At 39.7% G+C, this 20,147-nt stretch overlaps 1 protein-coding gene and 1 long non-coding RNA gene across 2 annotated transcripts in view; both read right to left on the bottom strand.

Moving 5' to 3' along the window:
• Positions 1–20,147, bottom strand: part of LOC129456861 (uncharacterized) — a 138,568-nt gene that overhangs the window by 25,828 nt on the left and 92,593 nt on the right. The window lies entirely within an intron of this gene.
• cdh5 (cadherin 5) overlaps positions 1–20,147 on the bottom strand; it is a 108,545-nt gene that overhangs the window by 25,828 nt on the left and 62,570 nt on the right. The window contains exons 12-13 of the mRNA XM_033980261.2: positions 1,674–1,804; positions 785–899 (exon numbers count right to left, since the gene is read on the bottom strand). Coding sequence (XP_033836152.2) covers positions 785–899; positions 1,674–1,804 — 246 coding nt within the window. The remainder of the gene's footprint in view (positions 1–784; positions 900–1,673; positions 1,805–20,147) is intronic.

The following is a 20,147-nucleotide window of genomic DNA, read 5'->3' on the forward strand; positions in this document are numbered from 1 at the left end:
TTCAGCTTACTGCAGCGGAAATACAGACTGTTTGGGTTCTGAAAAATGAGCAGAAGGAAGCGCTTTGTGCATGTGTGGATGGGTAAGACGCCTGTGCTTTTCTGTCAAATTGATTTTTACTAAAGTTTGATTTTTAGTTTTTTTCTGCTGTAATGACACTTCAAACAATCAACATAATTGTTTGAATGGTCTAATCATTAGTTCTGATCCTTTTAGTGAGATCCATTTGAGATTTATGTGATATGGGCTACACATATCAAGAGCTAAATTAATGTGATGGACCCACAACTGGAAATGTTACATACTGCACCCTTAAAGATAAAAGTGTATTTCATTTATTTACTAACAAATACTTATAAATATATCAATATTTTAAGACAGTCAGATGAAAGTTTTTTATCATTATTGCAATATGTATTTTACAAACATATGTGGAAATTGTGCTATCACGCAGTTGTGTCCTTTGGCAAGACATTACACTAACTTTGCTTTATATTATATTTATTCATGAGGGTGATTGCTACACTGTTTTTGAAGAGTTAATTTGCAAAATGTGCCATAAAAAACAGCGCGGCTAATTATTTTCTCTTAGCTTAGCAGTGTTTTTAACTGCCAAATCTTCCCCCATTCATTATATTTACTTACAAAATGTGAAAATACCACAAATGTGTCCAATGAATTTCAAATAGCAGGCATAATATTTCTCCTTTATCTCTGCAGCCAAGAGCATAAGAGACTTCATAAAACAACCAAATAAAGTTGGATATTTCAAGATTTAGCTTACCGAGGATGATGAGAATGCAGAGCAGGATGGCGATGAGGGCGTGCACGCTCACTCCCACCCTGTGCCCGGCCGCCTTACACTGGGTGGGCACTCTGCGGTGGTCACAGCTACACGCCTGCAGGACGGAGCATGTGTTATCAGGCGAGGAAGTAAAGAAAGAAAATAAAAATAAAGAATAAAAATCACTGGACAAATGTTTTCACCAAACTCACATGATATGACTTGAAAAAGCACTTAAAGGGGCATTCAATGGGTACGTGACTGGCTTGTCTCCATGGAGATGTGATTGTTTTGCCTGGAATACTCCACTGTATGGCATTAAACTTATTTTTTATCTAATCTCCTTGCAGTGGTTAGAGAACCGTATTTTCTGGACTATAAGTTGCACTTTTTTCATAGTTTGACCAGAGGTGCGGCTTATACTCAGGTGCGATTTATACGTGAAATATATGTTTTTTTCTTCATTATTATGCATTTTTGGGCTGGTGTGAATTATACTCCAGGAAATATGGTGTATGTCAACCAACCTGAAGGTCAGAGGATTCTGTTGTTGTGTCCTTAGGCAGGACACTTTGCCTAGTATAAATCTGGTGTGTGTATGTGAGAGAGATTGGTGGTGGTGTAAGGGAACAATGACACACTTTACCCCAGGGAAGCTATGGCTACAATAGTTCACCACCACTGAGTGTGAAGAAAATGAATAATGATCACATTGTAGAGGTTTGAAAGGCTATTATTAATGCCATATTGTGACATATTTTAGGCAACGAGACCAAGTATTAAAATCTCCATGAATACAAGCTGGGAGGCAGTCATTCCACCAGAAAAGTTACATAGTGCATTTTAAAAAACTCAGATTCATACAGGTAATAACATAATGCAGACTGACCTTGATGGTCACTTGGGTGGTACTGGTGCGCAGCGGCCTCCCTCCGTCGCCCACCCTCACTGTCACGCTGTAGTCCCGAGAGTCATCCAAGCTGAAGGGGCCCTGCTTCACCAAGATGTCCGCCGAGTTATCTGAAAACACACAACACAAACAGAATGAGCCGGCTCCCCCTGCACCAGATGTAGCTCTCCTTCAGCACAGTGCATGTCTAATTTGTCTGAATCATCACGAGTCCCCAGTGGAGCAGAGCGAATGTTCACCTGCTTAGACTGTGAAAAGAACCCAGCTATTTATAAGAGAGACTGCACACGGAGCGCCAACACAAAATGATTCATTTGGGGGAATTAGTGTTCCAAAAACCACATGCGAAACTTATGCTTATGCAGAATCTGAGACGAGGAAATATCTGCACGAGGATGGACTCGGGATGTGTGGGTTTAGGAATATGATATTTCAAACAACTGTCAATTTTTACAGTGAATAAAGCGGAGGATCTTAAAGTACCACCTAAACGAAGGATATTCAGGTACCACCAGTTCTATAGCAGGACTAACCCAGGATGAAATTTGGATTTGAACCAGATCTGAAATATGACCATAGCCTGTGTAAAGAAGTTGCCATGACAAAACACTGTTAAAGTCCACTGTTTCCAGAGAGGTGTGTTCAACATAATGACACTAAAGACTAAACCCTTTTTCTTACATTAACAATTACAGATTTGTGCCTTATCTTAACCAGACACAGAGTCTACGGCAACACATTTATGGACAAACTACATCTAATTTGCCTCATCACTATTACAGGGCCCATATTAATCCATTTACTGATCTATGTTATAATGTTGTTTCTTCATCACAAACAGACCTGGAGTTGTGTTTTGTTTCATTCACACATGTTTAACACACAAATTCCACAGATTTATGAGTTCTCATCTCAAACTGACCACCTTGTGATGTCATGTGGTGATACAAGAAGTGCTCCACTGTTTTTTTAAACTCCATACACCTTGACTAGAATGGATCAGCCCTGGAACTGCCAATCTCTACTGAACTGAACGTACAAGGAGCTGTTAACTTGAAAACTACTACTTCATGACATCACAAGGTGGAACAGAGCATTTTGAGCTTTGGAGATGCAGACAGACTAATAATAAAGTGTTACTCAAATGCGTGAATGAAACAAAACACAACTCCAGGTATGATTTTGGTGAGGCAACAACATAACATGGCTTAAAGCTCACCAGAGTTACTTTTGTGTAAAATAGGGCCTTTAATAGATAATGAACGAAGGCAACAACTGATAGAAAGTGTAATTGAGTTGTTTCTTAAGTAAACTAACAGTGAGGCGCATGTCGGTGGAGGTGCAGGGTCCTCTGGGTGGAGGTCTGCAGACAGACTCTCTTGAACTAGTGCAGCAGAGGAAGGTCAAACATCAGAAAGAATATTAGCAAAATGCAATTAAACTAAAGTATTGTATCTAGGGATGTGCAATTAATCACATTTTAATCAAGAGATTCATTGATTCAGTTATTTCTAATGGTCAGTGATGAGCTTGGGTATTTTTAATGGGGAGGTCTGCAGCCGGTCCTCTGTCAGTGAAAGCAGGTGGTTTGGGGCAGATGGAAAAACTTTGGAGGGATATATTTGACTATTTTTGTATTAAATGACACTGATTAAAATGATGTATTGTTAATTCATTTTGCAATTCATTTTTGTTTTAGATAAGACCATAGACTGTATGAAGAAGTGGACTAAGTGAGTGTGACGTCACCCACAGTGTTAAGCTCCAGTCAAATGAAGCTCATCGAGGCTAGTAATTATAGCGGCTAGTTTGAAGCCGAGATCCATATTTGGAACTTTGATTGCAAGTACCATAGCAACCAAAGAGCCAATCTGGAGCGGGGCTGTTGAAGGTAACGGCCCTTCCTGCCCACATCACTTGTCTGCTTAGCAACGCTGTCAATAAAACCTGTTGTTAACGCTAGCTGGAGCGACCTCGGGGAAAGAATGCGTCTAATTTGTCTGTTATTAATGTTCATATTTTGATTTGGGGACACAATAGGGAAATAAAAACACCAGGATTATGTAGAGCGGGTTAATATGAACATTTTAAGAACAAAATGATGAGGCTCACTGCAGCAGATACAGAGAGAGGGGTTTCCAGTGTAAAGTGAATTGGAGCCAAACTTTATGGAGTCAGAAGTGCATCCATGGTCACTTCCTGTTTGGAACATGTCGGCTAGCAGGTTAGCTATGTCCATTTATATAAACAATCTGTGGATAATAAAATCAAATTAAAACTGTCATTGCTCTAGTTCTACGCATAAAGGTTGTGTGGTACTTTTCATTCAAACTCTGTTCTATGTGAGCTTAAATTAATAATAAAAATTATTTATAAAAGCGACACTCTAACCTCCACCTTTCGTATGTCACAATCACCAAAGCAACGTAAGTGTATTGCCCAAAGACACAACAACAATATGCAGTGGTCAGAGCTGGGATCAAACTTTCTGTTCTGCAGTCTTGGCCATCATCATCGCCAAAAATCATGGATCTAAAATGGGTCTGGCTTTTGTCACGTTTTAAATAAAATCTCTACGTGGTAACCAATATTTTTAGAAAGAATAGACGCGTTTAAGAGCAGGCAGTGGCTCCGACAATAGCCCCATTTGTCAAACCCGTCGAGGCGACCGTATCCTGCCTGTTGAGCGCTGTATGCACAACGTCCTGCTTCGGAGGTTTTGGACTCGCACACAATGACAGGAAGCAGGCTTGTGGACATTTGAACATACCTCAAGACAGGACAAAGCTCCAGGACAAAGGTTAAACTTACAACTTAGGAACCTATGTTTAGTACTGATGCCCGTTTCTTGGTAAAATAGTTCAAATGATTGCATAGATTTATTATGTTATGTATGATTTGACCAGTTTCCAAAAATCTCAAATAGGTTTCAATACATCTTTATTCGACCATGGGTGTCACATAAATGGCTTAAAATTCAGAATATTATAGATATGTAGCCTGCATTATTTAGCCTGTTTCAATGTTGACAAAATTATCTGCTAAAGAATGACTTTTTTTCAAATTTTAAGTGCGCTCACTGAAACGAAATTGATATATTCACATCACTTGAACCAGCAACCCTCTGGTGAAAAGGCGAATACTTACCAACTGCCCCAAAGTTACCCCAAATCTATATCTAATCTTGTCCTTATACATTTTTTTTTTCATCTCATCCAAAAACTCAAATCGAGAGAGAGTGAATTCCCGTCATTTTAACGAGCTACTCCCTTCTGCGACAAGCTCTCAGAAGACGCGGACTTCATTGTAACTTTTGATGTTCTTATGCATGGCGTGTAGTGCTAAGCTAACTCTTATTATTTAGCACGCTTCACTATTGCATCTCCAGAGCCCACTTCAGATCAAATCACACTGGAGCGCTCTGTATGCAAATAAACAAGCTCCTCAAAAGGCTCGCCAATAATGACTGGCGCTTTCATCTCCACTTCCTGTGCTACTCGGGACACAAATTAACTGGCCCTCCACAACACTCAATCTTCTGCCTCTTTTTAAATGACGGCGAATTGATTTCAGTTATGTAAAGCAGGAACGCCGCCACAATGGGACAATGGGCGCACAGCTAATAGGCTAGCTAGCGTGCACGGCCATGCTAATTCTGTTTCGGTGATGTGGAAAAGAGTTGGTCGGGGATTGGATTTCCGCAAGGGCAAAGTGGAAAGACAAAGTAAGCACGAGTTCTGAAACAAATAGATTGAGGCTATGTGACTGTGCTGTTCAGAGGATTCGAGACACGTTTCATGCTAAGCAAGTCAAAACAGAAACTTAACAAAAATAGTTTCATTTTATTTGGAAACTGGCTGGTGTTTAATGGAAAGAATCATGGCAAGAATTGATTCCAGAGCCAGGTGAGAAAGTAGATGTAGTAAAGTACTTAAGTATACATTTGAGGTATCTGTCCTTTACTTAAGTACAATTTTAAGTGGATGCATTTTACTTTTACTGCTTTATACTTGAGAGCAGGTATCTGTACTGCATTATTGTTTGAGACCTGTTGAAAAGGCTGAGAGGTCAACTTCATCCACAAATTCCATATTTCAGGGGTGTAGCACCAAATTTTGGGCCCTGGGTACAAATCATCTTGGTGGGCTCGCACATGGCAAGGCAAGTTTATTTGTACAGCACAATTCATACACAAAGTAATTCAAAGTGCTTTACAGAATAAGAAAGACATTAAAATCACAATACAACAAATCAAAACATAAATAATTTGTCTAATGAAAAATGCCCATTACAGACTTTGTAAAGGGCCCCTCCCTGCACTGGACTCTGGGTAATGTCAGTTTCTGTTGCATGAAGAACAGGTGCAGAGGTACACGGATCCTTCTGTAAATCTTTATTGTCAGTGGCAGCAATACAGTCGGGTTAAAGGCGGCGTCCAACAAAATTCAAAGCAGAGTCAAGTGAGTAGTGTCCTGAGCGGTGTCTGAAGTAGAGTCTAAACAAGGTGAGATTGCACCAGTGTTTTATACTACTCCCACTGTGGGGGTTACACATTCTACAGATAAGAAATTTAAAGCAAAGTCGAACAATGTGATTGCATCAGTGTCTTACAACCCTCCCAGAGTGGGGGTCACACATTCCTGAGATGAAAAGGGCCACAGATAAGAAATGTGGCCTGAACCAAAATGACCTGAACATAGCTGTTATCTTCCCTTAAGCAATGTGTTATATTTGTAAATGTAGCAGTCTTATTCCTCACTTTGTAAGCACATTCCTATCATCCTAATTATTCACAGAGATGACTTTATAAGCACTTTATACAACTTGTATAAGGCAGAGTAGAGGTTTGTCACCAAGCCACTGCCAACTAAAGTTAACAGTGCACGAGTGTTACAGAGAATGAAATGCATAAAGAGAGGTATAACACTTCTAAGGGGTATTCACTGTTAACACCACATATTTAGATTGCCATGTTACCTTCTATTGTTTTGAAAATGCTACAAAAACTACATATTACAATGTGTACAATGTAATTAGAGTCAGTTTTTGCTCCTCGTCTTTCCTCATCATCAATCCTTCAGAGCATTATCACAACACAATCAACATGCAGCTGGCTAATGAAACTACTGCACATCACATCAGCTTTTTGAAGTTGTACTATATTCTTTTGTGCCCTGCTTTTGCACATTTATTAAAAATGGCTGTGCATGGAAGGGTTTGAATAGTGGAGAGGGAAGATTAATCAAAGGTATACTGTCAAAACCAGACTTAGAGAGCCTTATCCATGCAATTGTCTCCAGTAGGTTAGACTACTGTAACATCCTGCTCACTGTAAGACAGCTGCAGTACATCCAGACACTGCTGCTCAGGTCCTGATTAGAACCAGGAAGTATGAGCACATAAGTCCTGGCTCCTGTGGCTCAGAGAAGAGACTTCAAAGCAGCTTGTGAACAAGTCTCTCCATGGACCAGCACCAAAGAACATCTCCCTCATGTTAGTGTCATATGAACCATCTCACACTCTGAGGACTTCAGGGACCGGCCTCCTGCTGGTGCCCAGAGTCAGGACTAAACATGAGGAATCAGTGTTACGATAATTATTTATGTTTTGATTTGTTTCTATTGTGATTTTTTCATGTTTCTTATTCTGTAAAGCACTTGCCTTACTCAAACATGCATGGATGACTCCTAAAACCTCTTCAGTCATGTTTTTGATGAGGGAACAACGTTAGAGCATGGCAGAAAGTTCCACAAAGTTTCACAATTAAAAAATGTCTACCGCTGTGTAGAGTGTGACCTCTATGGAGCATCCATGAATATACAGAAGTTGGCAAGGGAATAAAGTTGAAGAAGTGTCCTATTACTTGGCAGCACATGACATTAGCCCTAGCCTGTAGCGACACACAGTATGAATAATGCAGGTTAGCAGCAGCGGACTCAGACAGGTCCAAAGTCCATTCACACCTGAGCAGGGACTATCCGCTGGGTCCACCTCTGAGTAGGACACACTGTTACTATGACAAGGCAAAACTTTGGACCAGAACCGAAAGGTCAAGAAAAAGGTCAGGGAGGAGAACTTTGAAAAGAAAGAAACAAGCAGAAGCAGGTAAAGATAACAAGAAGCAACAAGTAGACTTCCACCAAAGCATTGTAAGGAGCAAGAACATTCCAGCAAGTTCAATTTCCAGAACGTTTAAGGCTCTTTACGCATTTTTCCCCATGTATTTGAGCAAAATGTATCTTCTCCCAGTGCAGATATATTGAATAAGCAGCTGTTGAGGTCAAAATAAGTCTGGTACATGCCGTCTGCCTCTGTTTAGAAAGTGTTTTATTGCCCAAAAAACAGGAAGTGTGTGTTGGTTTTTTGGTTCTTCGACAAAATAGCCATCCTTTGTTTCAATCTCTGCTTATCACACTCTTGGAATTTCAATAATGAACCCTGGCAAAGCACAGCTGTGGAGTGAAAACCATTTCAGGAGACTTCATTATGAAGCTCATTGAGAAAAGGCCAAGGGTTTGCATCGCTGTCCTCGGGGACTGAATCTAAATAGCAATTTGAATGGACGCAATCAGCAAATCAAACAACAAAGTATCTTGTATGCTATGTGCTAACCCTGTAGTTGAGATCTGCACAAATGTGTTCTGAAATGTGATTCTTGTATTAGTTTGTCAGTTCATATTTCAGTCTTTTGTTAATCCATCTGGGAGCATTTGTAATGTGAACTTTGAAGAGAGTTGTATTATTAAAACATAACTCCTGTATTTGTCAGAAAAATCACAATTCTATATTTTTCCTAAGCTGTTCAGCCCTGCTGTTGATAAAGCAAAGGTCGACTTCTTTCTAATCTTATCTAATCTATAAAAGAAAAAACAACAACATATATTTGGAGATATTTCACTTTGTATCTATACTACATACAGTTGAAACCAGAATTTTACATACACTATACACTATATAAAAAGACACATACGCTTTTTTTTTTCTCACTGTTTGACATGAAATCAGACTAAACTTTTCCTGTTTTAGGTCAAATAGGATCAACTAAATTATTTCTATTTACTTAATGTCAGAATAATTAGAAAATTAATTTTTTAGACAGTTTTTCATTACTTTCTTCAAAGTCAGAAGTTTACATCATTAGTATTTGGTCCCATTGCCTTTAAACTGTGTGACTTGGGTCAAACATTTTGGACATCCTTCCACAAGTTTCTCACATTAGTTGGCAGGAATTTTGGTCTGTTCCTCCTGACAAAACTGGTGTAAATGAAAAAAAAAAAAAAAACAACAATCCTTCGCTAAGTTTTCTGGCAATTCGCAAATAAAAATAATTCTGCTAATCCTAGTTGACCTAAAACAGAAAAAAGTCTCATCTGATTTCATGCCAAACAGTGCGAAAAAAAAAAAAGCGTATGTGACTTTTTATATAGTGTATGTAAACTTGTGGTTTCAGCTGTAGTCCATACATCTCGCTCTATATATAACACAGCTTCAGTATGTATCTGTGTACAAAACAGTAAACAATGAATACCAAGATGTGTCCAAACTTTTGACTGGTTAAGTATTTCACACTTCAAAACTTCGGGGGCCACTTTCTGACAAGGCAGCTACAAAGTTCGCCCTGACGGTTCTGCCGATAAGGTGAGCGTGGGCGGACAGTACAGACGGCGGCTTAACTAACTAAATAAAAGATTCAAAATGTCCTCCTGTTTTCCCTTCACCCTGCCTATCTCTGCGCGTCTGTTCACAAGCGAGCCCTCTACGGATCCTATTGTTTATCTGAATGTCGCCTTGCCTTTTCATTTGAATCTCATTATACACCGGTACTTGCCATTGTCTGCGCGGCATTAATACAGCCAGCCCCGTCTTGTCCTGTCACTTCAGTGTCGGGGTACGCTTCTTAAGTCTCTGGTGGTGAATGAAAGCATCGCCGTGTTGTGTTTTTTTTTTTTTTTTTTTTTCACAGGTTTTTAAAAAGCTGCTAGGATGAATTTTTCAAGAGACTTCACTTTGCAGCTGTATGTGTGAGTTTTTGGCAGAAGGGAGGGGAAGGTGGTGGGGCGGTTGGTGTAGATTTGGGTATTTTTGGGGTGTGGGCAGTAGTGGTTGGGAGAGGCACGTCGGAGACAAGTTCACACTGTCGAAACGTATCAGAGCGAAGTCCGGTTGAGGCTTTAGCACCTCTGTCTGTCGCCCTGCCTGTGTCCATGTTGTGAAAATGGTTGAGCGTATCTATATCAGTCTGCTGTGTGAGGCACGTCCCAACTATGACCCCGGACAGTGTTTCCCAAGCAGGGGTACTGGACTTTGAATGGCATTTGAATGTAAAATAGTCTTTGTTGTACATCCTTGAGAATATTTCTGTAATAATAATAATAATAACGCCTTAGTCTTATATAACACTTCTCCAGACGCTCTAAGTCACTTTACAGTTTCGTGCATTATTCATTCACTCCACACTTGATGGTGGTAAGATACTATTGTAGCCACGGCTGCCCTGGGGGAGACTGATAGAAGTGCGGCGATCCAGCCATCACAGACACCCATGCTCCACCTTCATAAGAAGCGATGTAGGTGAAGTGTCTTGCCTCAGGACACAATGGCATTTTTTTGCAACTAGTACTTTGTATTCCCAGCAGTCTCCCATACAAGTACTAATCAGGTCTGGCCTTGCGTAGCTTCTGAGATTAGATGAGATCAGAAGAGTTTTACAAATAGGTAGGGTCATTTCGGCATGCAGTTTATTAAAACAAGAAAATATAGTAGTTATAATAAAAATAAGAAGCTCCGGTAGCGTCAATAGAGGGTACTCAGAGTGAGAGACAAAGCTTAAGAGGTACTCGATAGACAAAAAAGGTTGTGAACCACTGGCCTCGAGGATAAATACTACCTGGGATCGAGAATAGAAAACACACTTCAATACTTTACAAAGAGTCTGGTGACCTGCGAATCTCTGTTTTAAAATAATAATAATAATTGAAATAATAAATGAAACAAATGTCACAGGGGCTGAAAAACATGAGCTCCTTTGTTTCACGTGTGTCACTGAAAATAAACATATCTGATTGGATGATCATGTTTGGTTAGTCTTAAGACACAATAGAGGCACAACTATAACCTGTATATTTAACTGCAAACAAATGTACCTTTATAAACCCAACATTGAACATTTTAGTGTGCCCTGACTGAGTAAAGGTCTGGTAACTGAATCTAAACTTTGCTAAATGCACTCATGTGAATTATTCCTTGTATTGCCTCTCTATGGCTCCATCAGTGCTCTGCTTCATCTGTGTTTCAGTGTGAAGTATGTATTTTCTCAGTGTCACGAGTCACATCCTCCAGTTAAGCTAGTCCTGACCAAGATTAGCTCAAGATCTGGAGATGGGTTGCTGACAGGTTGCCCCAGCAGCGTGGGTCAAATGTGGACACATTTTCCTTTCGGGACATCTTAAAGGGCTCATGTTACGCTATTTTCTGATCTATGTTATAATGTTGTTTCCTGATCATGGAGTTGTGTTGTGTTTCATTGACACATTTAACACAAACCCTGCATATTTAGGCTGTGTTCTTCTCTCAAATAGAAAACACTAATACAGGAAGTGCTCCATTGTGTTTTTAAACTCCATACACCTTCACTAGAATCATTTGGATCATTTCAGCCCTGAAATAGCCAATCTCTACTGAACTAAAAGTAAAAAAAATAGCTGTAAACTTGAAAACTACCACTTTATGACACCATGAGGTGGAACAGACCATTTTGAGCTTTGGAGAAATATAAAGACTATATTAAAGGGTTCTCAAACATGTGTGAATTAAACAAAACACGACTCCAGGTATGTTTTCTCGGAGGAAACAACATTACAACACGGCTTAGGACATTATATACGAGCATTAGAAATTTGCACGAGCTCTAAATCCATTGTAGCTAAATGTATAACTTAACTTTCTGTCATAGCTAGTGTTCTTTGTGCTATGATTTTCAAACCTATTTTGCAGAATTGAAACTTAACAGAGAGCTGAGACTTTGACAGCTTTTTTCTTTGGGTAAATGTGTCCTTTTATAACGGTGACAAGAGCGGCGACAATGCGCTGCGCACATTCAAAAGTATAAGGCAATATTTGGAGAATACAGAAAAGCCTGGTCTCTTGCTTTCTCTCAACTTACAATGGTCCCCTATAGCAAATATATTAAACAACAATTTGAAGTGTTCCATATTGCATTGTGGGATACATGTGTGCTTGAGGTCGGGGTTATCTGCTGCCTATCCCAAACGTCGGGATACACATTGGAGTGGGGCCAGTTTAACAGCTTCTAGACAGCTTTTCAAAGACACATTTTTACACATGTCTAAGGTCATTGTTTCGTCCATCTAAAACACGCTGCCTCATTTGCTGATAACTAAACTGCAACATTTTTTTCAGTATTTTTGTAGTTAGGCATCAATCCTTCAGCGTTTTAAATATATTTTTTGACACTTTCACTACTTACGCAACAGCTCATCTTAAAAAGGCCCGTAGCTGATATTAATTTCTGGTTCTGGTTGAGATAAATGACGTTTTTAATATGCGGTGTATTGTAAATGCAGATAACTGGGAAAAAATGTGTCAGGATTCAGTTTTTTTCTGTGTTTTCTGTGCCGTCTTCCCCGCTTCCTTCTGTGTCTGTGCCTGGAGCTGGGCGGAGTTTCTGGCACCACCCACTACACACCTGCAGCTGATCAGCAATCATGTCTCCAACCTCTGGAGTACAAAGGGGCTGCTGATTGCTACGCACGCTGCCAGATCATCTGTGTGTCTTCAGTGTAGCCTCCCTGGTACAGTTTTGCTTGGCTCAGTCTGTTTTTTTTTTTTTTGTTATGTTCAAAGTACTTAGTTTGTTTTTCTCATTTTTCGCCAGATCCCGTTTTTTGGCCCCACCTTGCACCTCCCCCTCTGACCCAGCTTCCTACAACCAGCCCCTCCAACCAACATTCACATTCTCTCAATTGTAATAAACTCTGTTAAACTTTTTACTCCGAGTTTGTGTCTTTGATTTCCCAGATGTTACGGCAAATTGAGACTAAAAGACATAACCTTTGCATTTTACAGAGAATTTGTTGGCTACTAACCACAGACTGTATATATAAATGGACATAACTAACCTACTAGGCGCCACATTTCAAACAGGAAGTGATCATGGGTGCTCTTTCGGCTCCATCGACTCGGTTCACTTTCAATTGAAAAACCCCTCTTTCCTTAAATGCTCCTGTCAGATTGTCATTTTCACCTTAATAGGTTCATATTAACCTGCTGTACAAGATCCTGGTATTTTTATTTCACCATTTTGTCTATAAATCAAGATATGAACATACCTGACAAATCAGACGCCTTCTGTCACTCTTACTAGACTTAATAGGTTTGATTGAGACTGTTGTTAAGCACCTGCTCCCTGCTAAACTAGATGTGAAAACAACTGCACAACACTCACAGACAGTTGTTTTTGTGTCATGGTGCAATATTACAGAGCCAGAAGGGACTAAGTGGGTGGGGCTACAGCTCACACTCAAACATGTTCCTCAGCCAAGGTTTAAAATAAGGTACAGGCCCTTTAAAAACATTTTCATGAATCCAAAAACACTGTAGTAGTTGTTAACGTCAAAGTTGGCTAGCTGCCTAATGAAGTAATGGAGCTAGAGTAAATTCAGCCCAGAACTTAACTTTGCTCCCGTCTACCTCACCGCTTCTCCAGAGTTTACCTGCTCCTCAGCCTTCATCATCTTCTCTTATTACTTCTTCCCACTCCTCGCCGCACCTCCTCTTTGTCCAAGCAGGGCCCAGTCTTCCTAATTTAAACCCCCATCGCAGACGCACGGCCGCTTCAATTTGCGCAGCGCCCCACCTCCCCAGCACCCCCTTCAGCTGCGCATCATCTCATCATCCCCTTCACTCCCTCAGCCTCACCTCAACCACCACCAGTGTCCAGACCTCGGGGGGAAGACATCTCCTAAATGTCATGTAACTGGCCATGCCCTTCATCACAATGTCTTCTGCCGGGGTCTGGGCGCCAAAGAAAACTCAATAAAGTGTCTGGTATCAATATGAGTGTTTGATTTTCCACAAAAAGGGAGAGTGTGACCAGCTGAAAAACAGGTGGTTAATGTTAGCTAGTGCCTGTAATGTTATTTGAGAGGGACTTGTTTAAATGCACAAAGCTCGCATTTAGTCGTTCCAGCTAAGTCAGCTCTTTAAGACCAGATTGTGTTCAAACAAAGTTAACTTGAGTAACAGAACTTCAGCGAAAGACACGTTTCCACTTAGATTTACCTCAATGTTGATGACGTTACTCGAAAACTATCAACTCATGTGTTTCATCTTCCTGTTATATGCAAGATTTTGAGGACTTTTCTCGTTCAAATGATATAATATTTTGTTTTAAATTGCTATGACAAAAATCCTCAATATTCATCATTCTGAAACCAAGGATAGGATCTTTAAAGATGCGGTATTACACAAAATCGACTTTTTGGAGTTTACTACCATGTTTTAACACTGTTCCCTCATCAAAAACACACCCGTAGAGGTTTTATGTCGTCATCCGTCAATGTTTGAGGTATCTAGCGATCTCTCACTGACCTTATTCCACCTAGCCTCCAGTGTCTGTGTACACTGGTGTATGAATGTGTGTGTAATGGGTGAGTGGTTCCTTGATGTAAAGAGCTTTGAGTGACTTGAAGGTGGAAAGCGCGATATAAAAATGTGACCTTTACCATTACCATTAACAACTTCACAAACCTGATGCGATGTGCAGTAGCTTCATTTCACACCGATTGTGTTGTGATACTGTGCTGAAGGGGGAGTGACTTAGCGTGGAGAGCAAGGGGATGGAGGGGTTTCAGAGGATCAAAAACAAAACTGAAATTTAGCAAACATGTTAATACGTTTTTGGCGAGTATAGCATTTTCAAAACAATCAAAGTTAACACGGTGATCTAAATATGTCATGTGTTATTCATTAATATCCCACAGAAGTATCTTTGAAACGCTCTGACCATTACATCATCACCAGCACACCACAGCGCACCTCTGTATGGCGTGTCTGAGTCCTTACACACTTACTCAGTGACGTCTCTCCCTCCCGTCAGGACCTACGCTCCCAACTTCACCCATTCAACAAACCATTCTCATTTATCTATGTCTCCTTAAGTCCCCTGGTCCAAAACCCTCTGATTTTCCTCTGCTTAAAAGCTCTTTTTTTAGTCAAGAAGAACTCAAAGCTTCTGAGCCCAATCTTTTGAAAGCCTGCGGAGATGTGTGCTGATGTGGAAGAAGGCTAACACTTTAGTAAAACAAAACAACAAAGTCTATGAATGCGTGTGCTGGTTTACGGGAGAAGGCTAGCAGAGTGCATGGAAAAGGTTGGCTGCCTGTAATTATTTTGTCAGTCAAAGAACACGGGCGTCCATTTAAAAACTTGTGCCGGCAGCGAAATCTGCTCTAGCGCGAAAAATACAACATGTAATTTATCACAGACTTTGATAGGACCCACCACAGCAGCAGCAGCAGCAGGTTTCTTCATAAAAAGCTCCTCTTTTTAACAATGAGATAGACAGAATTTGGGAACCTAAACAAAGTGATTATTAAAGATGCACTGCGGAACTTTCGAATGTGGGGTCCCTGCCAACTATCTGCTCTCTGTGGACATGTCAGTGCTTTGAAAGTTCCATTGTCTAGCTTTAAAAGTGCCTCTAGCATTTCTGTCAACTCTTTATAAATGTGAGTAGGGTCGCCTCTCCGGAAATCTGACCTATAAATTGGTGTGGTGAAGTCACCTGTTTGTCTCCATGGTAGTTAAGTAGTTAATTTTAAACGCCTTGTGGTTAATCCTCACTTACCTTATGCATTCTGAGCATCCAAATTAGGCTAATTATGCTAATTATGTGTTTATTCTATTCCAAATTTTCAAAGGCCAGAGTGGAGTGTTGCCATGACGATAATTCTAATTCTTCTAAACAACTAACTCGCTAATTGAACTGTGGAACATCTCGAGAAATAACATCTCCATGGAGACGAGCACCAGAAAAGTTACATCGTGCACCCTTAGCAATGTAATAATGTTTTCTATTATTTGAATGTTAATAACAGACATACTTATTCATGCTAACACTTCTACATCTCATAACTTTCAATTCTACTTATGAATTTTAAGCCAGTCCTTCATTTTCGCTTTAAATCGAAACTAGCGAGCGCTTTCTCATTATGTGAACACAATCTATCGACGTTGTGAGCTGAAATGGCTCTGGAATTGCTTCTCCTCTCGACAATTTCCGCTCGGAACCAAGAAATGCTTTTGGACCAATCGAAAGGCTTCATCCGGAGTTTGTGACACTTGCATCAGACGGTCAATAACAACTTATGGGCTCTGTCAAAACTCAAGGTGAGAGTCAGGCGAGCGGGCAGGAGTTCACCCCGAACGGCTTCTAATTTCCCCTACGGCGGGTTTAGTGTCAATATCATTCAACAAGCTATTACTGCACCGCCGCGGTATATGCTAAATAGTTGTCATTAAAAAATCTATGTATTTATTTGCTACAACTTCACTTTTCACTTTTTGTGATGGAGACTTGATTAGACTATTTCTGGGTATTGGTTTTCTGATATATGCTGTATTTTGAGGACTTTTCCCCATTGAAAATATATTTAGTTTTATAGAGACATATTATGCATTCTACTTTTGCAGCACAAGCCAGTTAATGGTTTATGGACAAAAAGTGCCCAGGAGTAGTCTGGATTTTTACCTGTGATGTAACAATCTGGGCAAAATGCAAATGCAGCATTTTTGAGCGCTCAGAGAAGAGAAGACAATTGGATTCGTTGATCAATGAAAGCGTGAATGTAGCAAAATACAACTCCGGTAATGTATGTGATGAGGGATAACAATATAACATGGTTAAAAGTGCAGAAAAAATTCAAACTAGTATCAAAATTAGGTTAAGTTGAGCAGATATCAATACTAAAAAAGTGAACCCTTCCTGAATAGCTTTAGAATGATCTTGAGCTGCATCAGAACAAGTATAAGACACATAAACTAGTACACACCCATGGACCATTATGGAACCTACTGGATGACGAAGGGATTACACATAAGACCACGTCACATTCTATTGTCTAATGAAAGAGTGTTTTTTTATTATCATTGTGGTATCGGAATCAGTATCAAGTATCAAGCCTGTTCCTTAGTTGTAGAGCTGTATTGTGACTAACACTATTTTGATTATATGTGTTGTTTAATTAAAGTACATGCTAAATTGTCACCATTATAGGTTTCCGCTTTCTGTTATAGGCAGCAGAGGACTTGTTTTCCATTCAAAACATATAGTATATTGCTTTAAATTGTTAATTGCTATGGCAACAGTCCAAATTTGTAATCATTCTGAAACCCATGGATAGCTGTATCATTTGACAATTAAGAATAAGGTTACATGCTTTAGGAAAACGTGATTAAATATGTGGAGTATTGACATTTGAGACTACACTCAAGCATTACAAATTATGTGCATTTCATAGTATGTTTGTAGAGGTTTAAACTATTTTCTGTTGGTGTGTCCTTAGGCTAGACACTTTACCCAGCTTACCCCGTACGGATGTGAGGGGCGAGTGGTTTGTGGTGGTCCGAGGGCAAAGATTATTTCTATATCTTTCTTCTGAAACGTTCTTGGCTATATTCACCCATCACTCAAACATATTACAGAAGTTGACCTACCCGTTAAATTTCTAAAAACAATAGCAGATAGCGCCAAAGTTGCTAGCTACACCATGGAAGAAATTTGAGCTCTGTCTGAAATCATCAAAACAAGACAAATGTATGGGCTTTAGAAACACGGGGTCAAGTGTTCTGCTTTGTACCCATTTTTTTCCACATGTATTTGAGCAAAATGTGTCTTGCCCTAGTACAGATATATTGTATAAGCAGCTGAAAATATGTCCACTGTGTACTCTCTGCGTCTAATTATAAAGGATTTCATTGTCTGAAGAGCAGGAAGTGGGCAGGTAGCATGCTAGTTGTTGTTAACATTACCATGACGGTCTCTCAAAGTTAAACTCATTGTGGTGAATAATTAGGTTGCTGAGGTTCCATAAAGTGAGCGAGGAATAACTGCAAAGAGTTTGAAATGAACTAGTTCTGTATTAATTCAGTAAAACTCAAGTACAGCCCTGTTAGAAGCACTTTTGTGTCACTCCAGTGTTAGTGTAAAGCACTTCAGTACTTGTACATCGCTTTAAGTGCGTGTAATGACAAGTATTCATGCTTTTCATTTTTGCTTGTTGGAATAGTACCTCTTTTAAATATTTGTCATAGTTTTACACCAGTCAAGTGGCAGTTTATGATAAAAAGTAAAAGCAGGAAGTAGCGCTGTATCTGTATGATTCCATGGAAATAGACAGTTAAATCTATACTTCGGAACATTCTCCATGGACATAGACAAGAGACAGGTTTGTGAAGATGCAAGCCCACTCACATTCAGGATGCAAGTTTTTCAGTACAATTAACACAACCAAAATAAAGGGAAAAAAATCCTTTAATTTTGGTCTGTTTATTAGCACTGTGTAAATTAGATGAGCTTTGGCCTTTGCTAATAATATTGCTGCTAAGTAATAGTTATGGTGTTACCTTCACAGCTACTGCCCAAAATTATAACCCACCTAAATATGCTCTGTGCACAGGAGCACGCTAGCTAGCTCACTGTGTCTCAAAGCTATTCGTCACTTTTATTAAAATTGGAAAACATAAAGTAAACAACCTATTAAAATTATAATTAGTAAAATAAAGACTACCCAATTATTTTTACATATACAATACACCAGTTTGTGGTGTGTTATGCCTCAAAATTAGCATTAGCGCTAACATTAAGACACAAACATCTCTCTTTCTAAACACAGAAGTGTCTTCCGGTGAAGTATTTTTTTTATTTGTGTAGTTTTTAACATGGTGTCAGTGGCATCCACCTGCAGCTTCCTGTCACTGCCTTATCTTTAAATATTTATTCATATTAGTGTGCAAAAACCTCATAAATTGGACAGGAAGTAGTGACGCTAACAGAGCAGTTGCCAGGCGCTATTTTACACAGAGCTTATTGTCAAACTAGGGAAAAATAAGCAATATTTTTAGCTAACCTTAACTACAACAATGTTAACTAGTGAAACAGGAGGCCAGTCGTATACAGTCAGGTGCTTTAATCCTGTAGCCGCGTGTCAGATAGTGATGTATGAACGTTAAAATGCGATAGTGCTTGGGATGCAGTTTGTTGGTGGGCGTGTGTGTTTTGTATTCGGCGCACAGCTTCATTGTTCTGTCTCTGCTCCCGTGTCGTCTCTCACATCTCCGCTCTACTCCCTTGTTTACATCTTCTTATTATTCTGTCTGCTTTTATTTAGCCCTCTCATCCGCACAGAGACTCAAGCAGAACTAAAACAGGTGTACATTCAGACAGGTATAAAACAGGACCAGAGAGAGGACAAAAGCCAGCACCAGGTAGAACTAGAGTACATGTAAACCAGATAGGGCAGTCAAAAGTGTTGAAAATCAGATATTAATCGATACTAAAACTGGTGCTGAAACTAGATACTCATTTAAACAAGTGTTGATGCTAAAAAAAGACGGAAATTACCCTTTCCTGAATAGCTTTACATTAGAACTAGTACACACAGATCACATAGACTAGTATACGCCCATGGACCACTACGGAACCTTCCTGCACGACTGAGGAATTACACAGATATAAGACCACATGGTAAGAAGAAAGTACTATTTTTTATGTTGAAAATCCTATTCTATCATCTAAAGAAAGAGTGTTTTTACTATATATTCCTTTGCATCGAAATTGGGTTTCAATTTTTAGCATCACGACAACACTAAAACCAGTACTTAACGAGACGAAACAAGGACTATATCCAATTTAAACTACTAAAGCAAGTCTAGAACTTACGAAGGTCTGTACCAGGACCACTACATCCAAATCAGGGCTAAACCAGGACTACACAAGGTCCAAACAAGGTCTACAGCAGGTCTTTATCAAAACTTAACCAGAGCACCATCATGTAAACCAAGCTCAAGATCTGGAGATGGGTTCTTGGGTTCAAAAACACAACTCCATATATGTTTTTAATGAGGTAGCAACATTATAACTAGGTTTAAAGCTCTCAAGAGTTAATTTTGCATAATATACGACCTTTAAGCAGGTCTAAACGAGGTCTATATATACCACAGATCTTATAGAGTCTGTATATGTCATAAATTGCGTGTACAGCCTGCATCCATCCTTCCTAATCTCCTCTGCTACCTCCTCCTCCATCTCCGCTCTCTCCTTTCCTACCCCCGTCCCCCTCCTTCTTCCTCTCCTCCCCCGGGCCCCTGTAAATGTATGAGGCGCGAGGGGCCGTTTCTCCTCTGTTTATCTCCCCTCGCGCTGAATGAAATAGT

This window comes from Periophthalmus magnuspinnatus, chromosome 15, assembly GCF_009829125.3.
Source record: "Periophthalmus magnuspinnatus isolate fPerMag1 chromosome 15, fPerMag1.2.pri, whole genome shotgun sequence".
Taxonomy (NCBI): Eukaryota; Metazoa; Chordata; class Actinopteri; order Gobiiformes; family Gobiidae; genus Periophthalmus; species Periophthalmus magnuspinnatus.